The sequence below is a fragment of the Chlamydotis macqueenii genome, chromosome 1 (assembly GCF_036417535.1).
Source record: "Chlamydotis macqueenii isolate bChlMac1 chromosome 1, bChlMac1.mat, whole genome shotgun sequence".
In the NCBI taxonomy this organism is placed as follows: Eukaryota; Metazoa; Chordata; class Aves; order Otidiformes; family Otididae; genus Chlamydotis; species Chlamydotis macqueenii.
In genome coordinates this window covers 67280180-67302392 of record NC_141556.1, presented here as the reverse complement: position 1 = coordinate 67302392, position 22213 = coordinate 67280180, and the positions used below count along the sequence as shown (strand labels likewise).

General features: G+C 43.8%; 1 protein-coding gene across 5 annotated transcripts in view; it reads left to right on the top strand.

Annotated features, from left to right (window-relative positions):
• Window positions 1-22213, top strand: part of WASHC1 (WASH complex subunit 1) — a 47078-nt gene that overhangs the window by 5165 nt on the left and 19700 nt on the right. For 4 of the 5 annotated variants that reach the window (XM_086755267.1, XM_086755285.1, XM_086755248.1 and 1 more), the window contains exon 2: window positions 7317-7470. In XM_086755267.1, coding sequence (XP_086611393.1) covers window positions 7322-7470 — 149 coding nt within the window. In that variant the 5' untranslated portion in view covers window positions 7317-7321. Of the gene's footprint in view, window positions 1-7291; window positions 7471-22213 lie in introns of those variants that run through there. The other variant, XM_086755258.1, reaches the window with a different exon arrangement.

Genomic DNA, 22213 nt, shown 5'->3' with positions numbered 1-22213 from the left:
TGAACTGTCGGTAGTACATAGATTCAGCTAACAAAAAGGCACCTAGCACTGCAGGTGACATCGTGGTGCAGCATGGTGTTCTTGTGGTACCCAGATGTGTGAGATGACTGCATATGTGGTAACTGCCAGTAATTCCACGCCATTTGGATATGTGGAACTGAGTGGCATTATATCGCTGGATAGTTAGTGGCTGCCTACCAGTGGAGCAGAAAAAGCTTTTCCTTTTCCCACAGCTGCTGCTAGGACACGTGAGGTGAGACTGCTTCAGTAATGAAATCCACTCCTGCCATTTCCAAGCAGAATATTGGCCCACAAGGCCAGGATGCATAGTGGGTGAAATGCGGTATGAGCCCCTGAGTCCTGCTGAAGGTCAGGTCAGGCTCCTCAGTGCTCTGCTGTTTCTGCCGGGCCGTGGTGTGATGTGGGAGGCTGACTCCTTTTGAAAAGATCTTGTCTGTTCGGGCAGTCCCATATCAATGAACGACTTTTGGAAGTATTGGCATGTAGCAGGAGATGCCCTGTAGGATTAATTTTCTACACAATCTTTTAGTTGTTATTCTTCTGAGATAGTGCTGTACTGTAGGGACAGACTAAAAGTATCGGGTTCATGAGATTGAGAAAGTATCTCTGTTTCTAAAGCTGGAGCAGAGGAGCAGAAACGGCTTTTATGACTGTGGCTAGGTTAGCTTTGTGATGTAGATGTGGCCATGATGTGCTCCTCCTTCTCTGAGGGGGAGGGAGAAAAATAGATTATAAAGCTTCTCACTTTCCTGCAGCCCTTGCCAGACTCTGTGCCTGGGGAGCTCCAGCTGCCCAGTTTAATTCACTCATTGAGAGTGGAGAAGATGAGACAGCTGGAATGGAAAGCTCTCTTGCTCCAGAAATGGTACTCCTAACCAATGCCAGGCCCTCCAAAGATGGAGAAAGCCCACTCTTCATAGCTTTGTCTAAAATAGCTACTAGAGGTCTTGAGACCAAAAGCGGTAATGTCTACAACAGAGTTTGAGGATGCTACTGTAAGAGACGTCTAGTAACATGAGCACCTCGGTGGAGTACAGCCCGCTACAGGGCCTAATTATGGTCTTATTAATGCTTGCTTTCATCACTGCCTTCGAGCCTTCAGATGGTGATTAGACCTATTTATAGGGGCAGAGTTCCTTAATATTCAGCACAGTGCACCTCTTGCCAATCAAATCAGTACCATCTGCATCTTTGATTGCTGCTTAATAACGCTGTAGAACATGGTTAATTAAAAAATATAAATAGACTTTTCATCCTCTTAACTTATTGAAGTACATTTCTCCTCCTCCCTTCCTCTGTCTGCCCCCCACCCCTAAAAGGGTAAAGTTGGCTTAGTACAGAGACTGTGGTGAACCTCTCGTCTCACTGCTGGAAATGCATCCTGCTCTCCTACCCGGGATACTTACCTCTTGTGTGCTCAGCTGGAGGACTGAATTTCAACCCCTCCAGTGAATGTCAGCACAAGGAGGAACAATCATTTGCTGCACAATAAAATAGGACTTGCATCTAGGCTTTTGTGCTGCATTTACCACCAGAGTGTAAGCATCTTTGAGCTTTCATTTCAGTTGCATGTCTACACCCGTGTGAGTGCCTGTGAATACACTGCCTTATCCTGTGCCTTAACAGGAGGAGCATACGCAATGACATGTTTTGCTTTTCCAGCATTTTAAGTCTCTTTTAAAAATATAGTTTCCTGGCTTTGCACCTGCTAAACTCACAGGAGCGTGCTTTATCTGTGGAGGGCAAGGTGATAAAATTATATTTTTTTTATTTTTTTTCCTTGGAGGAGTTCATTCTGATATTTTTTGGATTGGCCTTCCAGGCAAGCTTCTAGCACAACCAAGGAATGACCTGAATATGCCAGCAGATTTGAAATTCTGTAGGAAGCCTGTGTGGAAAGTAGAGAATGAGGATGACGTGGTAGGATATTAAGTACTGTACTATAGACTACCGTAGTTAAGTGTAGGGCAGTAGAAGTTTGTGATGAGACACACAGCAGACATTGTAGCAGCTGGCAGCTTTGTGAGCTCTAAAAGCTGCATTTAGGTGTTGTGAGCAATGTGCTGATGTCGTATGCTAGACTGGAGCAGAGGAAAGCGAGAGTAACAGAGGTCTGTTATTGTCAGCCAGAGTGGGACAACATTTGTCCAGGTAAAAATGATAGAAAGTATTATGTGTAAGAAATTACTGTAAGAAATGACTGTCGGTGAGGAATTTGGGACGACTTCTCACTGTGAACCAAGTTATGGATGTGACTTTCCTCTCTCGGAGGAGACAGTGTCTTGTGATAAGCTATGCCTGAAGCCTATCTCTACTTCATCTTTTGAGTGTGTTTAATCTTAACCTGTGGTTCATTTGTGACTTGGTCGCTGTGGAACCATCCTGGTGGCAGTGTTGTAGTGGTATGTGCTGAGGGCTACGCAGACTTGTGTTTTATTGCATATTGCTGGTCTCTGCATCCTTGCAGGCGGCTACAAGGCATTGATCTTCTATTAGGGTCCTACAAAGGAGAAACAAAGGGCTTGAGATACCCTGCCACTTCTTCTTGGAGATGCTACAGAATGTGGGGATTAAAGGCTGTTAGTTCGTGCTGCCTTTCCAGTGCAGTGACAGAAGCAGCAGCAGAGTAATTGCTGAAGCAGCCCTTGTGTCTTTGAAGAATATACACTGATATTTTTCAAAGTGTTTAAGGCCTTTTCTCTGCACCTCCTTTTTTTTAATCCCTTGAAGCATGTTAAGGAAGGAAGTATTGTTAGTGGCTTGCTTTATTCTCCCTTTATTTTCATAGCAAAGTATGCATCTGGTCAGTACTTGTATGTAGCTTTACAGTCTCTGCCTGTGTTGAGGGCAGCCAAATTATTTTCTTAATATTGCCTTTGTTTATGTTCCCTTGAAAAATTAAGGTATTTTAAGGTTGTGGAGGTTTTTTGTTTGTAGCTAATCATCTCGGTGATTGATCCTCCATAGAACAATATTTTCTAAAGAACTTAGAGGAGCACTGCTTCTTTTACAGACTCTGTTTGCTCTGTCACAAGTTCTCTTGGGCTTAGCCTTGACATAAGGAGTTTTATTCTTGGGTCCGGGGGAAGTAACCCAAGAGGTGAGCAAAGCAGGTGGAGTGTTTCTCTACCTATCCAGAGCAGTGAATTGTATACTTCCTTCTCTGGGTTCAGAGCTGCAAATCTCTCTAGCCATCAGAGTATTAGACTTGCCTGTGATGATTGAAGACTATGACCGGTCACTGGTTCCAGATGCCTGAAAACCCTGGCGTACTCAGCCTGTATCTATCCTGGTGTAAGTCTTTTGGAAAGGTGAGACAATCTGGTGGAGGCTGATGTTGCATTTCCCACTGCTGTTGTTTCACTCCGCTTTTGCTAGCGTGAATATCGGAACAGAGAAGGAGAGAGCAGCTTTGGGTGCAGAGGGATAGCCACCAGCCCTGACAAGCTTTGTACCAGCTTGCTTGAGGTTAAAGGCATAGCCAGCTTAAGGCAAAAGTGCCAATCTGAGCAGTTGCTAGCTCTAGTCAGAGCTTCTAAATCAGGATATAGCACTTGTAAGCAGGTGGTACAGTGAGAAAACAACCTTTTCCTCTTTGTTTGCGATTTAATAAGGCAAATGAGGTTATTATATAACACCAGAGCACATTTGTCTTGATCGTGAAAGCTGACATAGAAAAAGTAATTTAATAAAGAGTGGCTGGAGCCCCCAGATGCTGCAACTCTTTTTCAGAGCCTCTTTGATCACAAAAAGAGCTGTGTTGCTGTTTCTTCTACCTTGTGTGACCCACAGGTGGTCACACCACTAGTGATGAAATCTCTTGGGTGATCTGACATCTGCTCTTCTGAATAATACTTGCTTTTGGGTTAGATATGCCCATTTCTCACAGTAGCATCTAAGTATTTCATGTTGGCCGTCGTAATTCCAGAATGCTATGCTTTCTGCTGAAACACACCAGCTCCCTCTTTAAGATTCTGGAGGGAATCTGGAACCAGTTTGTTACTCTGTGGAAGTCCCTTCTATGTGTAAGATACAAACAGTTTATTTGCACCTTTGGCTTGGCATCCACAGGGCAGAGTGAGAGAGCTGATATATTTCTAATCTACAGCGCTTTGTTTTTAGGTAATACCTAATTCTGATAATGGAACATGGCAAGGAGATGTGCTGCTGTCTTCACAGTGCACTGGAGGTTGAGATAAAGGAAGAGTCAGTCCTGCTGGGTTACATTCAGTCTCTGCTTTCCTTCCTGACTTTTGTTGGGAATATTTTGAATTTTCCCCTCTTAAAATCTTCTTTGTTCCTGCAGTCCCTGTCTGTTATGGGAAGCAATTCTGCTTTTATTCTAAGCGTATGGTCAGGCCTTTATTCAAAGTGTTTGTAGAACTGGCTTGTTTCTTCAGTTAGTTTGGTCACAAGAGGTAATAAATAGCAGCTGTAGGATGGGATTTTGCCGGAGTCTTCAGAAGGCTGTTGCTGTTCTTCCTCTTTCTTGCTATAATTCGTTACCTTGCACAGAAAGATCTGTTCCTTGTATCTGTCTCTGATAGCAGTTCCCACAAAGTCTACCACGTTTCTCTAATATGTTTTTTTTTTTAGGAAAGGTGAGAATCTGGAGCTCGTGTGAGAGGCTGCGTTGAGAACCTGTGAAACCAAAGTTTACGGGCAGCCGAACTGTGACAGTCGGAGCAGGAGGACCCAGGCCTTTTCCTGCTTTGCCCCACTACTGTGCGCTCTTCTCTTTGCAAGGGATCAGTGCGTCCTGAAGAGCAGTCTGCAGTTTCTGAGCGTGCGGAAGGAAACAGTTTGGTAGTAGCTAGGGGAGTGCTGTTTCTGAGCGTGAGCATCTGTCAGTCAGCAGTTGAACTGAGCTTGGCTTTAGAAAGGTCACTAAGAGAATTAGGATTGGTGAGTCTGTGAAGTCATACTGGGACTGTATAATCTCATCTGGCCTCAAAAGGTGAAAAGCTTGGCCTTCTCATCCTGCGGTAATGGTTTTTGATAGTGAGGCAAGTTTACAAAGCTCCCTTCTTGCCCCTGCTTCCCACTCTGTTTAATGACTGGGCAATTACAGCTGTTTATCTGGCTGCAGTAAATTGGGTCATTGAACTGATCTGAGTTAAAAATAGGCATCCCAAACATCAGCAGCATTGATGCAGCTGAAGAGTTGTGACCAGTGACAGGGAGGATCGTAAACTTGTTTTACTGCTGGAGCTAAAATATCTCAAAACTGCGCACTCGCTGTGTTATCTGGTTGCTTTGTTCCATGTTGTCAGTTAAACAGATTTGAAAGCAAAAGTATTCAAGCTTGGTTGTGGTCAGCAGATCAAAAAATGCCATCTCAAAATTAGCTGTACTCCTCTCAGATTAACTTCTATGCTTTACGACTGTAAATAATAATTTCCTGCCTGCTGAATAGGCCCAGTCAAGAAGACTAATCAGTGTGCAAACATTGCCACTAAAGAGTGTGGATACAGAGACTGGCTGCCAGTGATGCATGACGTGAAACAGAATAGGTTTAGGCTTCCTGCAGCAGAGCCAGGTCTTCTGATGGCTGGGCTTGATTTTGCAAATTTGTTATCTGTGGAAAGGCTTCTAGGTTTTTTCCTTCTTTTAGCTCTCATGTGATTCATTATTAAACACCCTCTCCCTCCCCCTCCCCTCCTACCTTGAAACAAACACCAAAACAACAGCCACATCACACTAACAGAAAGTCTTTCCTAACCTGCTGGGGTAGGATCAGAAAGGACAAATTCAGAGAGGCTGGATGGTGTTTCTTAAATGTACAGGAGTGGCTGCAGGCAAGTGTAATCAGATACCTTTTCATTTTGTGAAGTGAGATAAGGAATTTAAAGAATGTGTGAAGAGCCCTCTAATTTTCGCCTGTTAATCTGATTTTTATGCTGTAACTATCTCTTCAGGCTCTTGCTTTGTGAATTTCTCCATTTGGCTGTGTTTCTATGTTTTTCTCAGCCTTCTCTGCTATACAGGCTGGAGTACAGTTTGCACACAGCAGTGCTTCCTGGACTAGATGCCGCAGACCTCCGGGTACCACGGAGGGAATATGTTAAGTCCTGAGATATCTCCGTCATTCTGATACCTTACTTTTTGATCGGCCTTTGTTTTGCTTCTCTTCATCTTGATGAATATTTTCTTATATGGATGTACAGCTCTCTGCGTCATTAAACCCTGTAATGAGCAGCTGCTGACTGTGGTTTTTTACAGTCTGAATGAGCAAGACACACAGAGAAAACAAGTTTGAAGGGAGTTGTGTAGACCTAGCAGCAGAGTTTGGGTTAGAAAACTGTATGGACATGCTACTCTGTTCATTAATCAGTCTGTCCTTACAGTAATGTATTTGTGAGTTTACAATTTCTAATGTGGTCAGATAAAAGGATTTCTTCGCTATACCCTCCTCCATGTCCCAGGAACTTTTTTGTTATTGTGAGTGAAAGCATGGGAGGCAGACTCTTTGGGAATTGCTGAGGCAGAGGCGAGCAAGACTGACAGGATGGAAACATGGGTGATGCGTAGCCTTCTCCTGGCTGAACTGCAGAGGAGTCGTATTGGCCCAGCTGCATTCAGGAGCACGCGTACTGCTCTAGTGCATGTGTTGAACATGACTGAAAGATTTCAGTAACTGTTTAGACTTTATATGTGAAAGGATCCTAAAATAAGGAGGCTTCTTTCAAAGTACTTACTAAGGAAAAAACCAGTCACCAGAAGCAACGAGCAGCTCCTGGGACTCTCAGAATGGAAGAACTCTCATTAACCTACTTGGAGCGAGGGCATGTGTGCACATGCATACCCCGTAATTTCATAGCTGCTGTTCTTGGAAGGGAGTGGTGGTTGTGTTTCTTGGAGCAGAAGTGTAAGATGAAATACTGCATTTTGCTAATAGGGTTGAATGACCTGAAATATATCCATCTGGAATATGAGGATGGGAGGAGGGGACAGCGTGATTTCTGATGAGTTATCGCCACCCTGAACTGACTTTGCTCCAAAGTGTGGTCTTTGTTTTCAGCACAGTACTGAGATGAGATTTTTAAAGTATCATGCGAAAAATAAAATTATGGTTCCCAAGAGGAAGAGACTCCCACCTCACTGTAGCTGCCTTGGACTTATTAAAAATCCAATATGTCAGCCTTACTACTTGTGCCTTTTTCCTCAGCTCAGCAATTCCATTGCAGATGCTTCCCTAAAATAATTAGGGGAGCGGCGAATTGAAGTCTCTGAATAAAGGATATGATAAAATTGAAGTGTTTTTACTGTAATGATCTATTTGCTCTTTCTTTTAGGCACAATGGCTACAGTAGCCCAGAAGCACTTTTTGGAAGGGCAGACGTACTCAGTCCCCTTGATCCAACCGGACTTACGCAGGGAGGAGGCTGTTCAGCAGGTGGCAGATGCACTTCAGTATCTGCAAAAGGTGTCGGGCGATATCTTCAGCAGGTATGGTGCTGTCACATGGGGGTCGGGGGCTTAGCATTCAGCAGTAGGAAGCAGAGTGCTGTGATAAGGCTGCAGCAGTGAAAGGGCATTGCATTGGCAAGCAATGGAAGTTCAGAAAAGGGATAAAGAAGGATCAGATGCACTTCAATAAAAGTTTATTGGATTCAAGTCTGTCAAAGTTCAACATAATGAAATGGCTGCAGTTAGCCAGAGACTGTTTGTTATTAATTTTTTATTCAGTGGCAGACTCCCACAAATTGCATTACTGCTTCTGCTGCAGTTATCCTTTATTACTTCCTGCTCATGCTAAATGGGAGACTTTCTTATTTAGAGTATCTTGAAGATACGTCTCTTTCAGTCATTGTACTTGGAGCAGTGGAGTAGAAAATGTCTCTCTGTTCTGATCTCTGGGACTTACAAACTGTCCTCTTTGGGCTTCTGGGGTTTTGCACTTTTCTTTTTGTATGTTGGGAGGGCTGAGTGCATGGGAGTGTCTGTTCTTCTTGCCACAGTCTCATAATCCATCTAAACTGATCTCTTCAGGAGTTCAGCCCAGACTTGCCACCTTTTATGTATGGTCATCTTTAGGATTGATTCTGCAAGACTACCTGTATAGCAGATGAGAGAGATTCTTGTATTTGTCTGCAAATGATAGTAGATAGTGTGGTGCCTTTTTTTATCCTTTTTCATCCTCATGCTTTTGTGCACTTCTCAGTAGGGGAACCTTCAAGATATAAGGCTGGGAGAAGGCTTTACAGAGCTGCCAGAAACATCTAGAAGGCATCTCTCAAACGTGGGACTGGTTGGCAGTGTTGTCCTTCTCTGTGGGGCAAATAAAGCTATTGATAAAACAGGAGTGGTTCTTTCTCTATCTCTTTTCTTTTTTTTCTTTTCTTCCTTTTTTTTTTCCCCTCCCACTCCCTGCTTTGTAACGCAGTACCCTGTAATTTCCCTGGGGAGACAAGCCTGCTGTTTTGTATGCAAGTCACTCCTGAGTCCTGAACAGTGACTGTGATTCTGTTCCCTCGCTCTTTGGTGCACTCATGACTTTTAATTACCAATTTTTTCCAACAACAGAGGAGGCTTCATTGGGCTCTTTGTTTGCTTTGCCTTTCCTCTGAGGTCTCGGCTCTCTGATATAATTAATAACGATTTAGTAATTATGCAGGCGTCTGATTAAAAGTTCCATGACCTTGGCTGTTACATGCCAATTAGGGGCAAAGCTTTCAAGGTGAGAACTTTACCACTTAATGAAGAGTGACCTTTTATCTTCCCTTTCCTGAGATAAGGCAGCTCTATCTTCCATTTCCAGGAAGGAGCTGCCTTATCTGGGGAAGCTGACTGTTCTGATCTGCAAAACGGCAGCTTGCAATGTTGATGGAGAGGAAACTTGTTCAGTATGGCAGACTCAGCTGAGTGTGTCAAACTCATTACTTCAGTACTACAAAGATGCAGATGTTCTGGGGTGGTTTTGTGGGAACACTTGGATTGGTACGGTGCTTTCAAGCTGTCACTGGCAAGCTGGCAGGCTGATTTATGATTTGTTGAAGGTGGAATGAAAGAATCTTTCTTACTCTCTATGGAAAGAGGCATCTTTCACAACTAAATATTTTTTTTTCCCCATGTTAACTGATCAAAGCTGCTGCTTTGAGTTTTTGCTGACGTGACAGTTGCGCATGAATTCTTAAAATGAACACATCCATCCATTGTGCAAGGAAGGTGAGCTTTTTCTCTTTCTTTTGAAACTGACTGAAGGCAACTGTGGTACTGTTGTGGTTGTAGAAGAGATATTCCCTGGGCCAGTGTCGTAGTTCAGCTCTGATTGGGACCAGACTATGCAGTCTCTCTCTCTCGCTCCCCCCACCCTCCAAGAGAATAGAGGGAGATGATATAAGGAAAAATGGCTCAAGATTTGAGATAAGGACAGGGAGAAATCCTTAAAGTTACCATCATGGGCAAAACAGACTTGACTTGGGGAAAACTATTCATTTATTTCTAAAACTAGCAGGAGAATGAGACAGGGAACAAGATAACCTCCCCCCACCCCTCCCTCTTCCCGGGCTTAACATTATCTCTACCACCTTCCCCCCTGGAGCGGCACAGGGAGGAAGAGGGAATGGGTGTTGCGGTCAGTTCATCACACGTTGTTTTATGCCGCTGCTTCATTGTCGGGGGAAGAACTCCTCGCATTCCTCCTCTGTTCCATCGTGGGGTCACTCCCACGGGCCACAGTCCTTCGTGAAACTGCCCCGGCGTGGGTCATCTCTTCCACGGGGTGCAGTCCCTCCAGAACGGCTGCCCCAGCCGTTCCTCCATGGGCCACAGCCTCCTTCAGGCATCCACCTCCCCCGGTGTGGGGTCCTTCACAGGCTCCAAGTGGATCTCTGCCCCTCCGTGGACCTCCATGGGCTGCAGGGGGACAACCTGCTCCACCATGGTCATCACCACAGGCTGCAGGGGAATCTTGGCCAGGAGACGCATTACTCCTCCCCCTCCTTCTGAACTGACCTTGGCGTCTGCAGCCGTTCCTTGCAACAGGCTGGCAGACGCCTCTCAGGATCCTTTTTACATCTTATTCACATCTCATCTCCTTTCCACTTCTTGCAGCCAGGCCGGGCCAAGTTGGGCCTAGTCGACTGCCCGGCAGGAGGCCAGAGGGTGAGGCCTGCAAGGCCCATGAGGCTCGCGCCTCCCCCTCTCTGCCCCCCGCTCAGCTGCTTCACATCTTCTCTCCTTTTTTTTCCCCCCTGTTTTCCCCTTCTTAGATACGTTATCGCAGAGGCGTTATCATGGGACATTCTGCTACCAATTGGCTCAGCCATGGCCAGCAGCGAGTCCGCCCTAGGCCCGGCCGAGTCCACTGAACAAAGGGGAGCAACTTCTAGCAGTTTCCTACAGAAGCTACCACCTTAGTCCCCCCTCACCAAACAAAACCAGAACAACCAGTTAGTGGCTGTGCAGAAGCATCAGTGGTGAAAAGTGCCTGTGGATTCAGTCTTCTCAAGGGGACACAAGAAACCTTTGCATTTGGAGAACTGGGAGAAAGAAGATAAGCAGCTTTCTTCCCCTTCCCCCTGGTTTGGAAAATCTAGGAAATTACCCCTGTCAGTATTCCCATCCTTTAATGTAGTCCTGTCCTCTTGGTGTTAATATCAGTCTTGTGAGGAGATCAAGAGGCTGCACATACTTTCCAGGGTTATGTTTTGGAGTAATGGAAGTTTTAACCTTGTGTATGTTAACTGAATTCTAATCTGCTGTGGAAGCTGCTGTAAAGATCAGATTCATCGCCTGTAGCTACTGAGATTTTAATACACATCATTACTGCTTAAAACATAAATATTCTAACATAGCCAATCTGACATAATATCTATATGAGTTTAGCTCCTGGACTTTTAAGGAGGGCTTTTGATATAGGTCACAGGAGGCAGAATGACCAATTTAAACAGTCATTTAACCAGTGGTCTTTCATCTATTTATTTCATCATTACCAGCATTTTCTGGGTAACAGCTTGTGTTGGAATTGCATGCTGTGGAATTTTTTACAGGAGTGTTGTTGTGATAAGTACTTCAGATTGGTGGTGGGTTTAGCTTTCTTGAGATGCCCCTCTGGTTAGCTAGGCTTGGCCTTTGGGATATCTCAATTTCTGAGGAGAGTTTTTGTTGCCAGGAAAGGTTAATAAACTCTAATACGTCAGTTAATTATTCAGAGTATACACTTTTATATAACAGATTTGTGGAAAATTGCCTATGCAAGTTATCTCATGGAGTCTTATAGCAGTAGAAAGAAAACTAATACTTGGAGTTGGAATGTTATTATCAAGTTCCTAGTCTCCTTTGCCTGTGATCCAACCACAAACTGTCCAGTATACAGCATTTCTCATCCTTGTGCTTCTTTTTTTCAGTTTAAGGAAGAATTTCTGGGTTGATCTTTTTAAAGATCTTTATTCAGTGTCTTTTGCTTACCTGAAACAGTATTTTGCTAAATAGGCATATCCTTCTTGTTTCTCCTCAGTTGATTAAAATTAATTTCATATTAAATATTTGAAAAGGATTTTAATATTAAACAAAGGTTTAACTGAGAGCCATGCTTCTGAAAGTGGTAGTTGGAAAACAAAAGCACTGTGGAAATGCTGTTTAGCATAGGGAAGAAGCCTGGTAAGTGTGATTAAGGAAGGTAAGGAGTGGCTGGTTAGGCAGCAGAGCCTTCAGGAATGTCTGGGACCAGGAGCAGGGTTGAGATGCAGGTGGCCCTGAAATTGAAAATGCAGACAAAACCTTAATCATGAGGTGCATTTGGGTGTTCCCCCTGTTATTTTAAACTTATTACTGTGATTAGTCATGATGATCAATGATGGAAATGGTTGAGTGAATTTCTCCATAAGAATGTGCTCAATTTAGGAGGTCTGTGGAGTGTCCTATTAAATGTTCAGGGAAGTTTGCAAAGACAGGCCTTGCTGCAAGCTGTGGCTCTGGGATGCAGCATGGAGCTTGAATACTGCATGGTAGTTCTTCCTCAGATGGCTGTAAGGGTTTGATCTTACTTGGAGGAGAGCTGTCAGGAGGACTCCATTGTGATGGGTTGCCATTCAGCTGAGTTTACACCGGGAAGCTGGCTGTAGGACAAGGTATCAATTTTTCTCCAGTTAATTTGAGACTGATATGGCTCTTGTTAAGCAGCAAGTCACCTCACGGTACTTTGAAGTTGTCCCAGAGTCCATCTGAGAGAAGATGCTAGGTCTAGTTTAGTTTCGGATACCTGTCTTAGGGGGCTCTAGGAGCAGTCATTTGCTGCCAGGAAGATTAAGCAGAAGCAGTGAAGTAAAGGAGTGAGCAGAGGGTCTTGCAGACATGAGGACATACAGCGGGGAAGACCGAGGGAAGAATTTTGCCTGAAGATATTGGTTATTCGTGTAGAGGCATGTCCAAGTAATGTGGATTTTTTTAAAGTGTAACAGACACTTCATTAAAACGTGCTCATTTACTTCAGCTCTCATGGTCCTCTGGAAGGTAAGTTTGAAAGCTTATAAAGATGTAGCTTGAGAGACATTCTCCAACTATTGGGAAGACTTTAGGAGGTGACATATTGGAGTCAGATCAGCATGCCTGGAAGGTTGTTGGCAGCTGGAAGTAGCAACCATCCTATGCCCTCCAGAAGAGGTGAAGGAATAGTGACTATTCTGCAGAATTACAGATTATAGCTCTTTCTGGATGCTGCTAAAATCCATAAGCTTAAAATCCTGCGGGATCTGAGGCCCAGGCTCAATTCAGATGCATTGACAGCCCATGGAGTGGGGTAGCGGGTAGGAAGGGGCACAGACAGAGCTGTCACGGCTTCAAGTGAAATGGGTATAGCAGGAAAGAGGAGATTGAATGGTATTAAGTCATTAAAAGATTAATTCTTCAAAATGAAACAAGTATGGTGGAGAATTAGCAAAACAGGATTCTTGCTCATCTCAAAGTGCTGAAAATCTGTGTCTTTTGGACTTCCAGAGATGAAATGTGTCTTTTGAAGGACAGGAACAGAATACTAAATTTGGTTCTGCAAGCGAGATGCTTTTTATGGCATTGTCATTGAAATATAGTGATGGTTATTTAAGCCCTTGCTCTAAGTCTACTAACAACAGCTCTTCCACATCAGTTTCTTTCACTAGCAGTCTGCTTATCTTTGAATCTTATTCCCTCAAAAGGAGGGTGATCAACCTGTTCTGCCTTAAGTGATTGAAAGGCAGGTTTGAACTTGATAGGAGAGCTAGCTCTAGCCTTCTATACACTAACAAGGCCTTCAGCATAATTTAAAATGAGCAATTTAAGGAAATCATTGAAGTGCTTCACCTTCAATATCTTCCTCCAAGCAGACTGGAACTTTTCGCAGCAGGTCTGCAAAGAGAGGTACATTTTAATGAATAACTAAAAGACTCAGTACCCGCATTGATGCAAAATGTTGCTCAAAGCATGAGATGACTTTGCGTTAGCTCCAGAAAACATTCTGTGATGGGGAGGGGCTCTTAATGCTTGATTCTACGTCTGAAAAGAAAATGATGGACTATTGTGTCCAGGATGCTGAAATGGCCATCCAGGAGCACAAAGGAAATACAAGCCTTACCCATATCCTCAGTCACTAAAAATAAAATGAATGGTTTAGGTGCAGTCATGCTAAATTGCTGATATATCACTTTGCTGTAAGTAAAAAAGTAAAGGAAAATGCAAAAGTTGCAGAAGAGGTGTTCTTCTGGAATAGGTCTCAAAGCTGCTTAGCAAAAGGAGGCAGGCAACAATTTCAGACTTAATGGAGCTCTTGAGAGGATTCTCTCTGCTCTTATAGGGCCTTTCATGGTAGTGGAAATATGAGACAGTTTGATCAAAACAGATGGCATGTACAATAGGAAAGGCAAACGGTCGGGAGAACCTGTACATATAGTTTGTTGGTTTTAGTTTTTGGTTTTTTTCTAAGCCTGGCAGGGTAATCTCTTGTTCATACTGCGTGCCTTGTTGGAGAAAACTCAATACTGAGTAGCAGCTTTGAAGTTCTTTTGAGCTAATCCTCTCCCTGGTCCTTAAAAACAGGACAGGACAGAGTCCCTGAGAATGCATGTAAGAGATTCAAAAGTGGGAAGAAGTGTAAGATGCACCCACCTACCAAAGTGCAACTTGGTAGCTGGAAGAATACCTGGCAAAATATGCATTGTGGCTTGCCCATCCTGAGGCCTGAATCTGTTCTTCCCTCTCTGGACAACTTTTGTTCTGCTTTTGTGACTCGGGGGAGATCAGATCCATGCTCAGGAGGAGGATTTGCTGCTCCTGAAAGGGTGAAGGAATGATACCAAAAGAGAACAGAGGGAGGCAGGCTTGCCATTTCAGTAAAGGAGGGCTTTGCTTTGAAAGTAATTTATTTGGTATTTCATTTATTTTCTTTGTTCAGTCCTGAGGAAGGAGAAATCTCACCTTAGCTTCTAGAGGACTGATTATAGAATCATAGAATGGTTTGGGTTGGAAGGGACCTTTAAAGGTCATCTAGTCCAACCCCCCTGCAAGGAGCAGGGACATCTTCAACCAGATCAGGTTGCTGTTATGATAAATCTTAACACTTAATAAAAATAAGTTCTTGATAACATAGGAACTTCTTGCTGTGCAGACTCTGTTCATGCAGCAGAACTTTGCATCTAGAAGAAAATAATTAATCATAAGAAAAACATTTGGTCCTATCACATGCAATTCATAGGGGCTTTCTGACTTAATTTTCTTCACTTTTCATTCATATTTTTATGTGCCTGTAGGCTGAAATCAATTTTCTACCATCTATAGACTCCCTGTGGCTCAGCAAAATTTTTAAAAAATGTTTAAAGAGCTACGATTTTAACATGAGAGGTGCCACATGTAGTAGCTACCATTGTTTATTATTCAAGGGCCATGTTCCAAAACAGATAAAGCCAGTTTCAAATCCACCTATGGAAATAAAGCCTGTAGCAGGAAGAAGCAAAAGAAACTAATGTTAGACCCCGTTTGTGGAGGTGAGCGGTAATTATCTTGACAAATGTTGCCTTCTTTCACCAGCAATTATTTTAAAGCACAGTCAGTTTGAGGACAGAGCTGTGACTATGTTGAAGGATGGATCACTTTGTGTACCCCCAACTGCTATAAATTGGTGTAAACCTTTCTGAGCCATACTGTAACAAAAAGTACAGAGAGATAATTACCCATGCTTTTACTGCTTTAAGAAGTGGAAGCCCAAGAGGACCTCTCCGCTATTGACGAGAGGTAACGTTTTGCTTACCGAAGGGTTTCTGGATTGAAAAGGTGAATAGCCTGGAGCCCAAGCACCGTGCAATTGCAGTGAAATAACCTTATTTGAAGCTGAGTACAGCAGGATCTGAACCATCTGATGCTTGTGGAGGCTTATGGACTTCAGAAATACTGTCTGATGCATTAATGCAGTGAGGTTTTAAATGGCTGAAAGTTGTAATATTCTAGAGCACGAGAGTAATGTGTCCAGAAATAATAGTGGTGATGTTGTATCCGTAATAGTTTAAAGGTATGTGAAAAGAGAATTCCCCACCGAACCCTTGTCGGAGGTTGGCCCTGCTCAGGAACAAGCCACACAGTCTCTCACTCACTCTCCCCACTCTCCAAGAAAATGGGGGAGAGATAATATAACATAAAGGCTAGAGGTCTGAGCTAAGGACAGAGAGAGATCATTCAAGTTACCATTACGGGCAAAATAGACTTGACTTGGGGAAAACTATTTATTTGTTATTAAAACCAAAGCAGGATAATGAGGAGGAGAACAAAAACAACTTCTCCCTGCCTCTTCCTCTTCCCCGGCTTAACTTAATTTCCATTATCTCCACCTGCTTGCCCCCCCTCCAACAGGCACAGTGGGGGAAGAGGGAATGGGTGTTACGGTCAGTTCATCATTTTGCACTGCTCCTTCCTCCTCGGGGAAACAACTCTTCACATTTTTCCCTTGCTCCAGCGTGGAGTCCCTCCCACAGGCGACAGTCCTTTGTGAACTTCTCCAGGGTGGGTCCTTTTCCACGAGGTGCAGTCCCTCAGGAATGGCTCCCACAGCACAGGCCCTCCACGGGCAACAGCCTCCTTCAGGCATCCGCCTGCCCCAGCGTGGGGTCCTCCATGGGCTGCAGGTGGATCTCTGCTCCTCCATGGACCTCCATGGGCTGCAGGGGGACAACCTGCTCCACCGTGGTCGTCACCACAGGCTGCAGGGGAATCTTGGCCAGGAGCCACATTACTCCTCCCCCTCCTTCTGAACTGACCTTGGCATCTGCAGCCGTTCCTCTCACAAGAAATTATTCACAACAGGCTGGCAGACGCCTCTCAGAATCTCTTCACATCATCCATCTCATCTCCTCTCCACTTCTTGCAGCCGGGCTGGGCCGAGTCGGGCCCAGTTGGCTGCCTGGCAGGAGGCCAGAGGGTGAGGCCTGCAAGGCCCAGAAGGCTCCCGCCTCCCACTCTCTGCCTCCACTTCTTCTTCTTCATTCTTTTTTTTTAAAAAAAAATATATTTTCCCCTTCTTAAATACGTTATCACAGAGGCATTATCACTGAACATTCTGTCACCAATTGGCTCAGCCCTGGCCAACAGTGGATCCACCCTAGGCCCAGCCAAGTCTACAAGACAAAGGGGAAACTTCTAGCAGGTTCTTGCAGAAGCTATCACTGTAGCCGCCCCCACTAAACAAAGCCAACAGAACTGTAAAGCAGGTTGATAGCCTTTTAAGAAAGAAGAAAAATATATGGCCGAGGATGGAAATGGTGGTGATCTGTCCTCTTTACTATGTGCCAAAAAAAAGACTTGTTCTGGTGAGCAATGCTAGTCATCACAGTGGGACCAAGCATACACCTTTGCATGTTCATTTTCAGTAAATTCTGAAGCCAGAGCTGCGTGGGCACATTGACATCTTTTCTAGGCTCATCTCCTGAATGTCGTTTGAGAGTTTCTATCCAATTCAAGCAGATGCTAACATGTGAATCACTTGTATGTGGTGTTCATAAATGTTCAGAGATGCCTTAAGGGTAATGTTGGGTTGGATGTAGGCAACAGTTCAGTGAGTGTGGTGGGAAGCTGCGGTAGGGAAACGAGTGTTAGTAGAGGGTGGACAAGTTGGGCCCCAGTGCATCTCTGGCTGTGTTTAGCTAACAGCTGTGGTGCCAATCCCTCAGTAGGTTAGTGGGATGTCAGTGTCAGTTCAGGGTCCAGACAGTAACTTGGGCCTTGAGGGCTGCCTGGAGAGCAGAGGTGGGTCTGACCTCCCGGACACAGCTGTGAGTGACTAATGCAAAAAGGTCTCATGGCTGCAGTACTTAGGCATAGAAGCATTAAGTGTTCTTCCCTAATGTCTTCCCACAGTTGTGGTGCCCTGAGAAAGTTCTCCAGAACTCTGAAACTCTGCTTATTGTGCAGAGTAAACTTCCTTTCCTTGAGGTACTCTGCATGGCTGTGGGTTGGAAGGATCCTGATCCACTTGATGGGAGATGCAGTGGCTGAGATTTTGTCCAGCAATGAGTCATCTCTATAAACTACTAGAGAAGGAGGTGGCTGTTAATTAACAAAGATTTGGAAAATATCTTATTAACTTTCCCATCCAGAGAGGCATTGCCTTCCCCTCAGCCCCCTTGCTCCAAGTGGCTGTAGCTATTACTCTCTGGAAATATCCAAGGAGAAGCAGATCATAACAACGAGTTGGTGTGTGCCTCACAGCAAAAGAAATGTTCCCTTTTTTCCTAGTTTCTTAGCCTGCAGGTTTGGCAATATTTTCAGATTCTCCCACTCCCACTCTTCTTGACACAATTGCCATTTCGTTCTTTTCTTACACAAAGTGATAGCTCTACCTTTTCAACCAGCTTCAGATGCTGGACTCTCACACATGTGTTGGAGTCATTTTCTGTTCCTATGGATGAGTTTTGTCTACTCAGTCAGCCCTGGAGGAAGAAATTCAAGTAAGTCACTTTGTTTTACAGGCATGACTTCCATCAGGGATCTAGTGTGGAGAAAACTGTCTGGAAAATAACACTGAGTGGCTTGAAATGCATATAAAAGGCTCCCCCCGTATAAGCGGGAGTGTGCACACTGGAGGAAGAATTGGGGGAGGGAACATTAGTGCCAAAGGTCTGTTCTTCACACTTGGCTGGTCAATTAAGTTATCTTTCCATGGTCCTTTTTGACTAGCGGTGGTGCTGTCACTGGGCTCTTCCAAACAAGGTAGGTTAGAGTTTGGGTGTAAATGCAGCTGACAGTTAAGACAGAGCAGTGCTTTTGGAGAAAGCAGATCCATTTGAAGATGCTAATGAAGGAGTTCTTGTTTTTCTTCCATCTAAATGCTCCATAAAATAATTTTATTGAGGGAATCTACCATGCTGTGCCATTAGGAAGAGGAGGGGATAAAAATTATTTTTGGAGCCAGGGATGAAGGATTTGGATGTTAAAGTGTCTAAAGCATCTCTCCTATGAGGACAGGCTGAGAGAGTTGGGGCTGTTCAGCCTGGAGAAGAGAAGGCTCCAAGGAAACCTTATAGGGGCCTTCCAGTACCTAAAGGGGACTTATAGGAAGGATGAAGAGAAACTCTTTAGCAGGGCCTGTTGTGATAGGACGAGGGGTAATGGTTTTAAAATAGAAGGAAGCGGATTCAGACTTAATATATACAATGAGGATGGTGGGACACTGGAACAGGTTGTCCAGAGAGGTGGTGGATGCCCCATCCCTGGAAACATTCAAGGCCAGGTTGGATGGGGCTCTGAGCAACCTGATCTGGTTGAAGATGTCCCTGCCCCTTGCAGGGGGGGTTGGCCTAGATGACCTTTAAAGCTCCCTTCCAACCCTAACTATTCTATGATTCTATGAAAGAGAAACCCCAGGGTGGATAGTTTAGTATCTTCTGAGCTGGATTCCATTTGTAATTTAACCGAGAATATGATCCTGATTCTGGATTAATGTATATTTTAAAATGCAAATACCTGGTTTTACTTTACTTCTAGGACTTTTACCATCAAAGCTGAATAAGATGACATGCTTGATGGGCTTAAGAGGCATAACAGGACATTCATTTTAGAAGAGAAGGTAAAGCTGTTGCACTTCTGCTCTGTGATTATTCATGAAATATGTATGATACACCTGTCATTCCAGTAACTCGGCACCAAGAAACTGGAAAGTTCATGATCTCCACAGTTCAGTTCTCTCTACCACTTTGTCCCAATGACTGGGTTCCTTTGGTTTTGCTTCAACAACACTTTTGACAGTGGCATCCTGGATTTTGTTCTTTCCAGAAAAAATTCAGACTTTGTGTGACTTTTTTGAGGGAGGGAGGGTAAGAAGCTCCCAGATCCTGTTGAATTACTGAGCATCAGGCAGGGTTTTCTTTGTTCCTTCTAGCACACGAGCGATTTGGCCGAGGGGGGGGGGGAACCTAAGCAATCCCACAGCCAAAATCATGCCCTTCGTTGTGCTTCATGCTTACTTTTAACTGAGATGAGCAGATTAGCTGCTGCTAAAGGCATTGGTCCGTGAGAACATTTATTGTGTGTGTCACAGGGCGAGTGGTTAGGCTATTAAAACGGATGAATTTATGGTCCTGGCAGTTTGGAGGTGGTGGGGAAAGAGGCTTGAAAAGTATACTGTACAAATTTGTTCTGGTATTATTGTAAAGCCAGTATTTCCATTCTTAATGACTATTTGTGAGTCACTGTGTGAGGAAGATGAATTTTAAAAGGCCAGTGAGGAAAATTAAATCCTGTGTCTAGAACTGCTCTGAAGGTGATGTCTGATCACTGATGTGCCACAGACTGTTCCATTGAAGTGGCAGAGCAGCTGTCAGTCCAAGCAGAGAGGCATCTGCTTTTTGTTGTTAGAAAAATCTCTGCCTGAGGCCTAAAGTTTTGTGGGGAAAAGTAACTAGAAATCATTCAAGAAAGTGCTGTAATCACTCAGGAAAGGTGTTAGATGGATAACGTGTCATGAAGAGTTACTCTCATTTGTTGAAGAAGCACTTATGCTCAAATTAGCTTGTTGATGGGCATATCATCTTTTGAGATTTGAGTGTGACTGCAGTTGATTGTAGGAAAATGAAGAAGCAACACTAAACAACCTCTGTTTCTGAAGAGCAAATATTTTGAAATAAAAAGCTCAATTTGCAAAAAAATACGGAAAGAAAGCTTTCCTTTAGGAGAAGGAGACCTATTTTGAAAGGGAAGGATCTGTCATGAGAAGTTCAAATTGGAAACATGAGTGAGAAAGGGAAAAGATGTCATTAACAATGAGGATTCATAACTAGCAAAGGGCTAATACTCTTTCTCAGAAACAGTTATTTTCCATGTCTGGGCTTGTTTTCATTGTACCAAAATTTTCGGAGAATCTTGGGAATCGGCACTGGTCCTCACAAGATGCTGAGGAGGATCATTGACTGCTGAACAGAAGCAGCAAGTGGCAATGCTCGCCCGGGCAGAAGTATCTAACTGAAGGAAGAGTATAAGGGAATAAAAGAAATTTGATTGAGTTGTAAGCTATTGAAAGTACAGTGATCGCTGCAGCACATAGGGTGAGCAGAAACACAGTACTGAGAACAAAACAAAATGACCTGGATACTCCAAGTCGTCCTTCAAAAGCTAGTTAGGTCACTTGCCAAGTATCTGATGACAGCCTCAATAGGTCAAGACAAAGTGAGGAAAGAACACAGAGGCGTCTTATTATGTGGTTGAAGTCAGAAAGGAACTAAGAGTTACAAGAAGGAGATACGAAGTGCAGTTGTTTTTGAGGGTTTCACACTTGATGAAATAGGCTGCTTTTGGGTAGCAAGTCCTTTTTCTTGGTTAGGCTTTCCTTCTTCTGAATGTGAAGCTCCAGTTGTGCAGGACAGTGTTTTTTTATAAAGCCTGATTTTAGTTGGTGACTGTTCTAGGATTACTAGCTTGCAAATGATAGCTTTTAAGTATCTGTTACTGAAAAGGGGACTGAAGGGTTCAACTTGTGGCATGCAAGTCAAGTTCCATGTGATTGCCGTCAGCTACTGGGAAGTGGAGGAAATTTAAAGCTGCAAATCCCTTTACCTCCAAACTTGTGTCTTAAATGTGTGGAGAGGGTCTGTTTTGGATCCAGAGAAAGAAGTGGTGATGGAGAGAGAATGGTCAGTGTTTTGCATCAGTGCTTGCTGGCTGTAGTTAATTCTAGAGAGCAGCAGTGGGACAGGTTTGGCAATGGGCAGGCACTGAAGAGTGTAGAAGTACTTGCACAGGTGGTCTTAAACTCAGTAAAACTGAAAAATAAACAACTACTGAAATGTATGTGTTAACTTCTATGAATTAAAACAAAAACTGTTCCAATCAGTGAATGACAGTCTGAAAATCTGGTCTGCTAGGACTGTACTGTGAATTTCTCCAGATTTCCTTTGTCACAGGGGACAAACGATTCCACTCTCGGTGTCACAAACAACTGAGACTTAATGCTTGGGAAGTGCTTTGAGGTCTTTGGGTGAAAAGCTATGAAGTTCTAATGATATTTGATTAAATGCAAAGAAAAGCAGTGGTTTTCTCTGAGAACTATTAGAGTTTGAACTTCTATCACAAGGAACAATTTTCTGTTCCAGAGGCAGGCATGTTTTGATTTTTTTTTTTTTTTTTATTTTGGTGTTTTGATTTTGTGTTTTCGGTTGAACTTGATGATCTTGGAGCTCTTTTCCAACCTTAAAGATTCTATGATTGATCAGCATTCTTATCCTTGGTGACAATGACTGTTTTAGTAGCAGAGATAAACACACGAGGAGCAAGCATTTGTGCTGTGTTGGTATAAAAAGCCTCCATCCCAATGAATAAGTGGGAGCTCAGCTTACCTGGTACGTTCAGCCTTACATTAGGGCAAGCCCTGTAGTAGAACCTTTGGGGATGTTCACTAAATCAGTTCTTATCACATGTGTGCAACTGGGTGCTACTTACCTTGGTCAAGAAAACTGATTTAAACCACTTGGAAGGTGTGGGAGAAAGCTAGGAGTAAAGAGGAACTTCTTGATCTTCTGATATAAACCAGGTTGTCCCCTTGTTCTGCAACACTGACTCAATGTGGACTGCCTTGCCAGTGGGGAGAAAGGCTCTGCAAGTGTCACTCTTCCCACGTTATCATGGCGATGTAGCGAGGCATCTTTGACTTAAGTGAGGCATAGCCTAAAACGGCTGGGAGGCTACTGTGGACTTGTCAGTGCTAGTCTCCTGCAGTTGCTCCCTTCAGGTGAAGCTCAGAAGA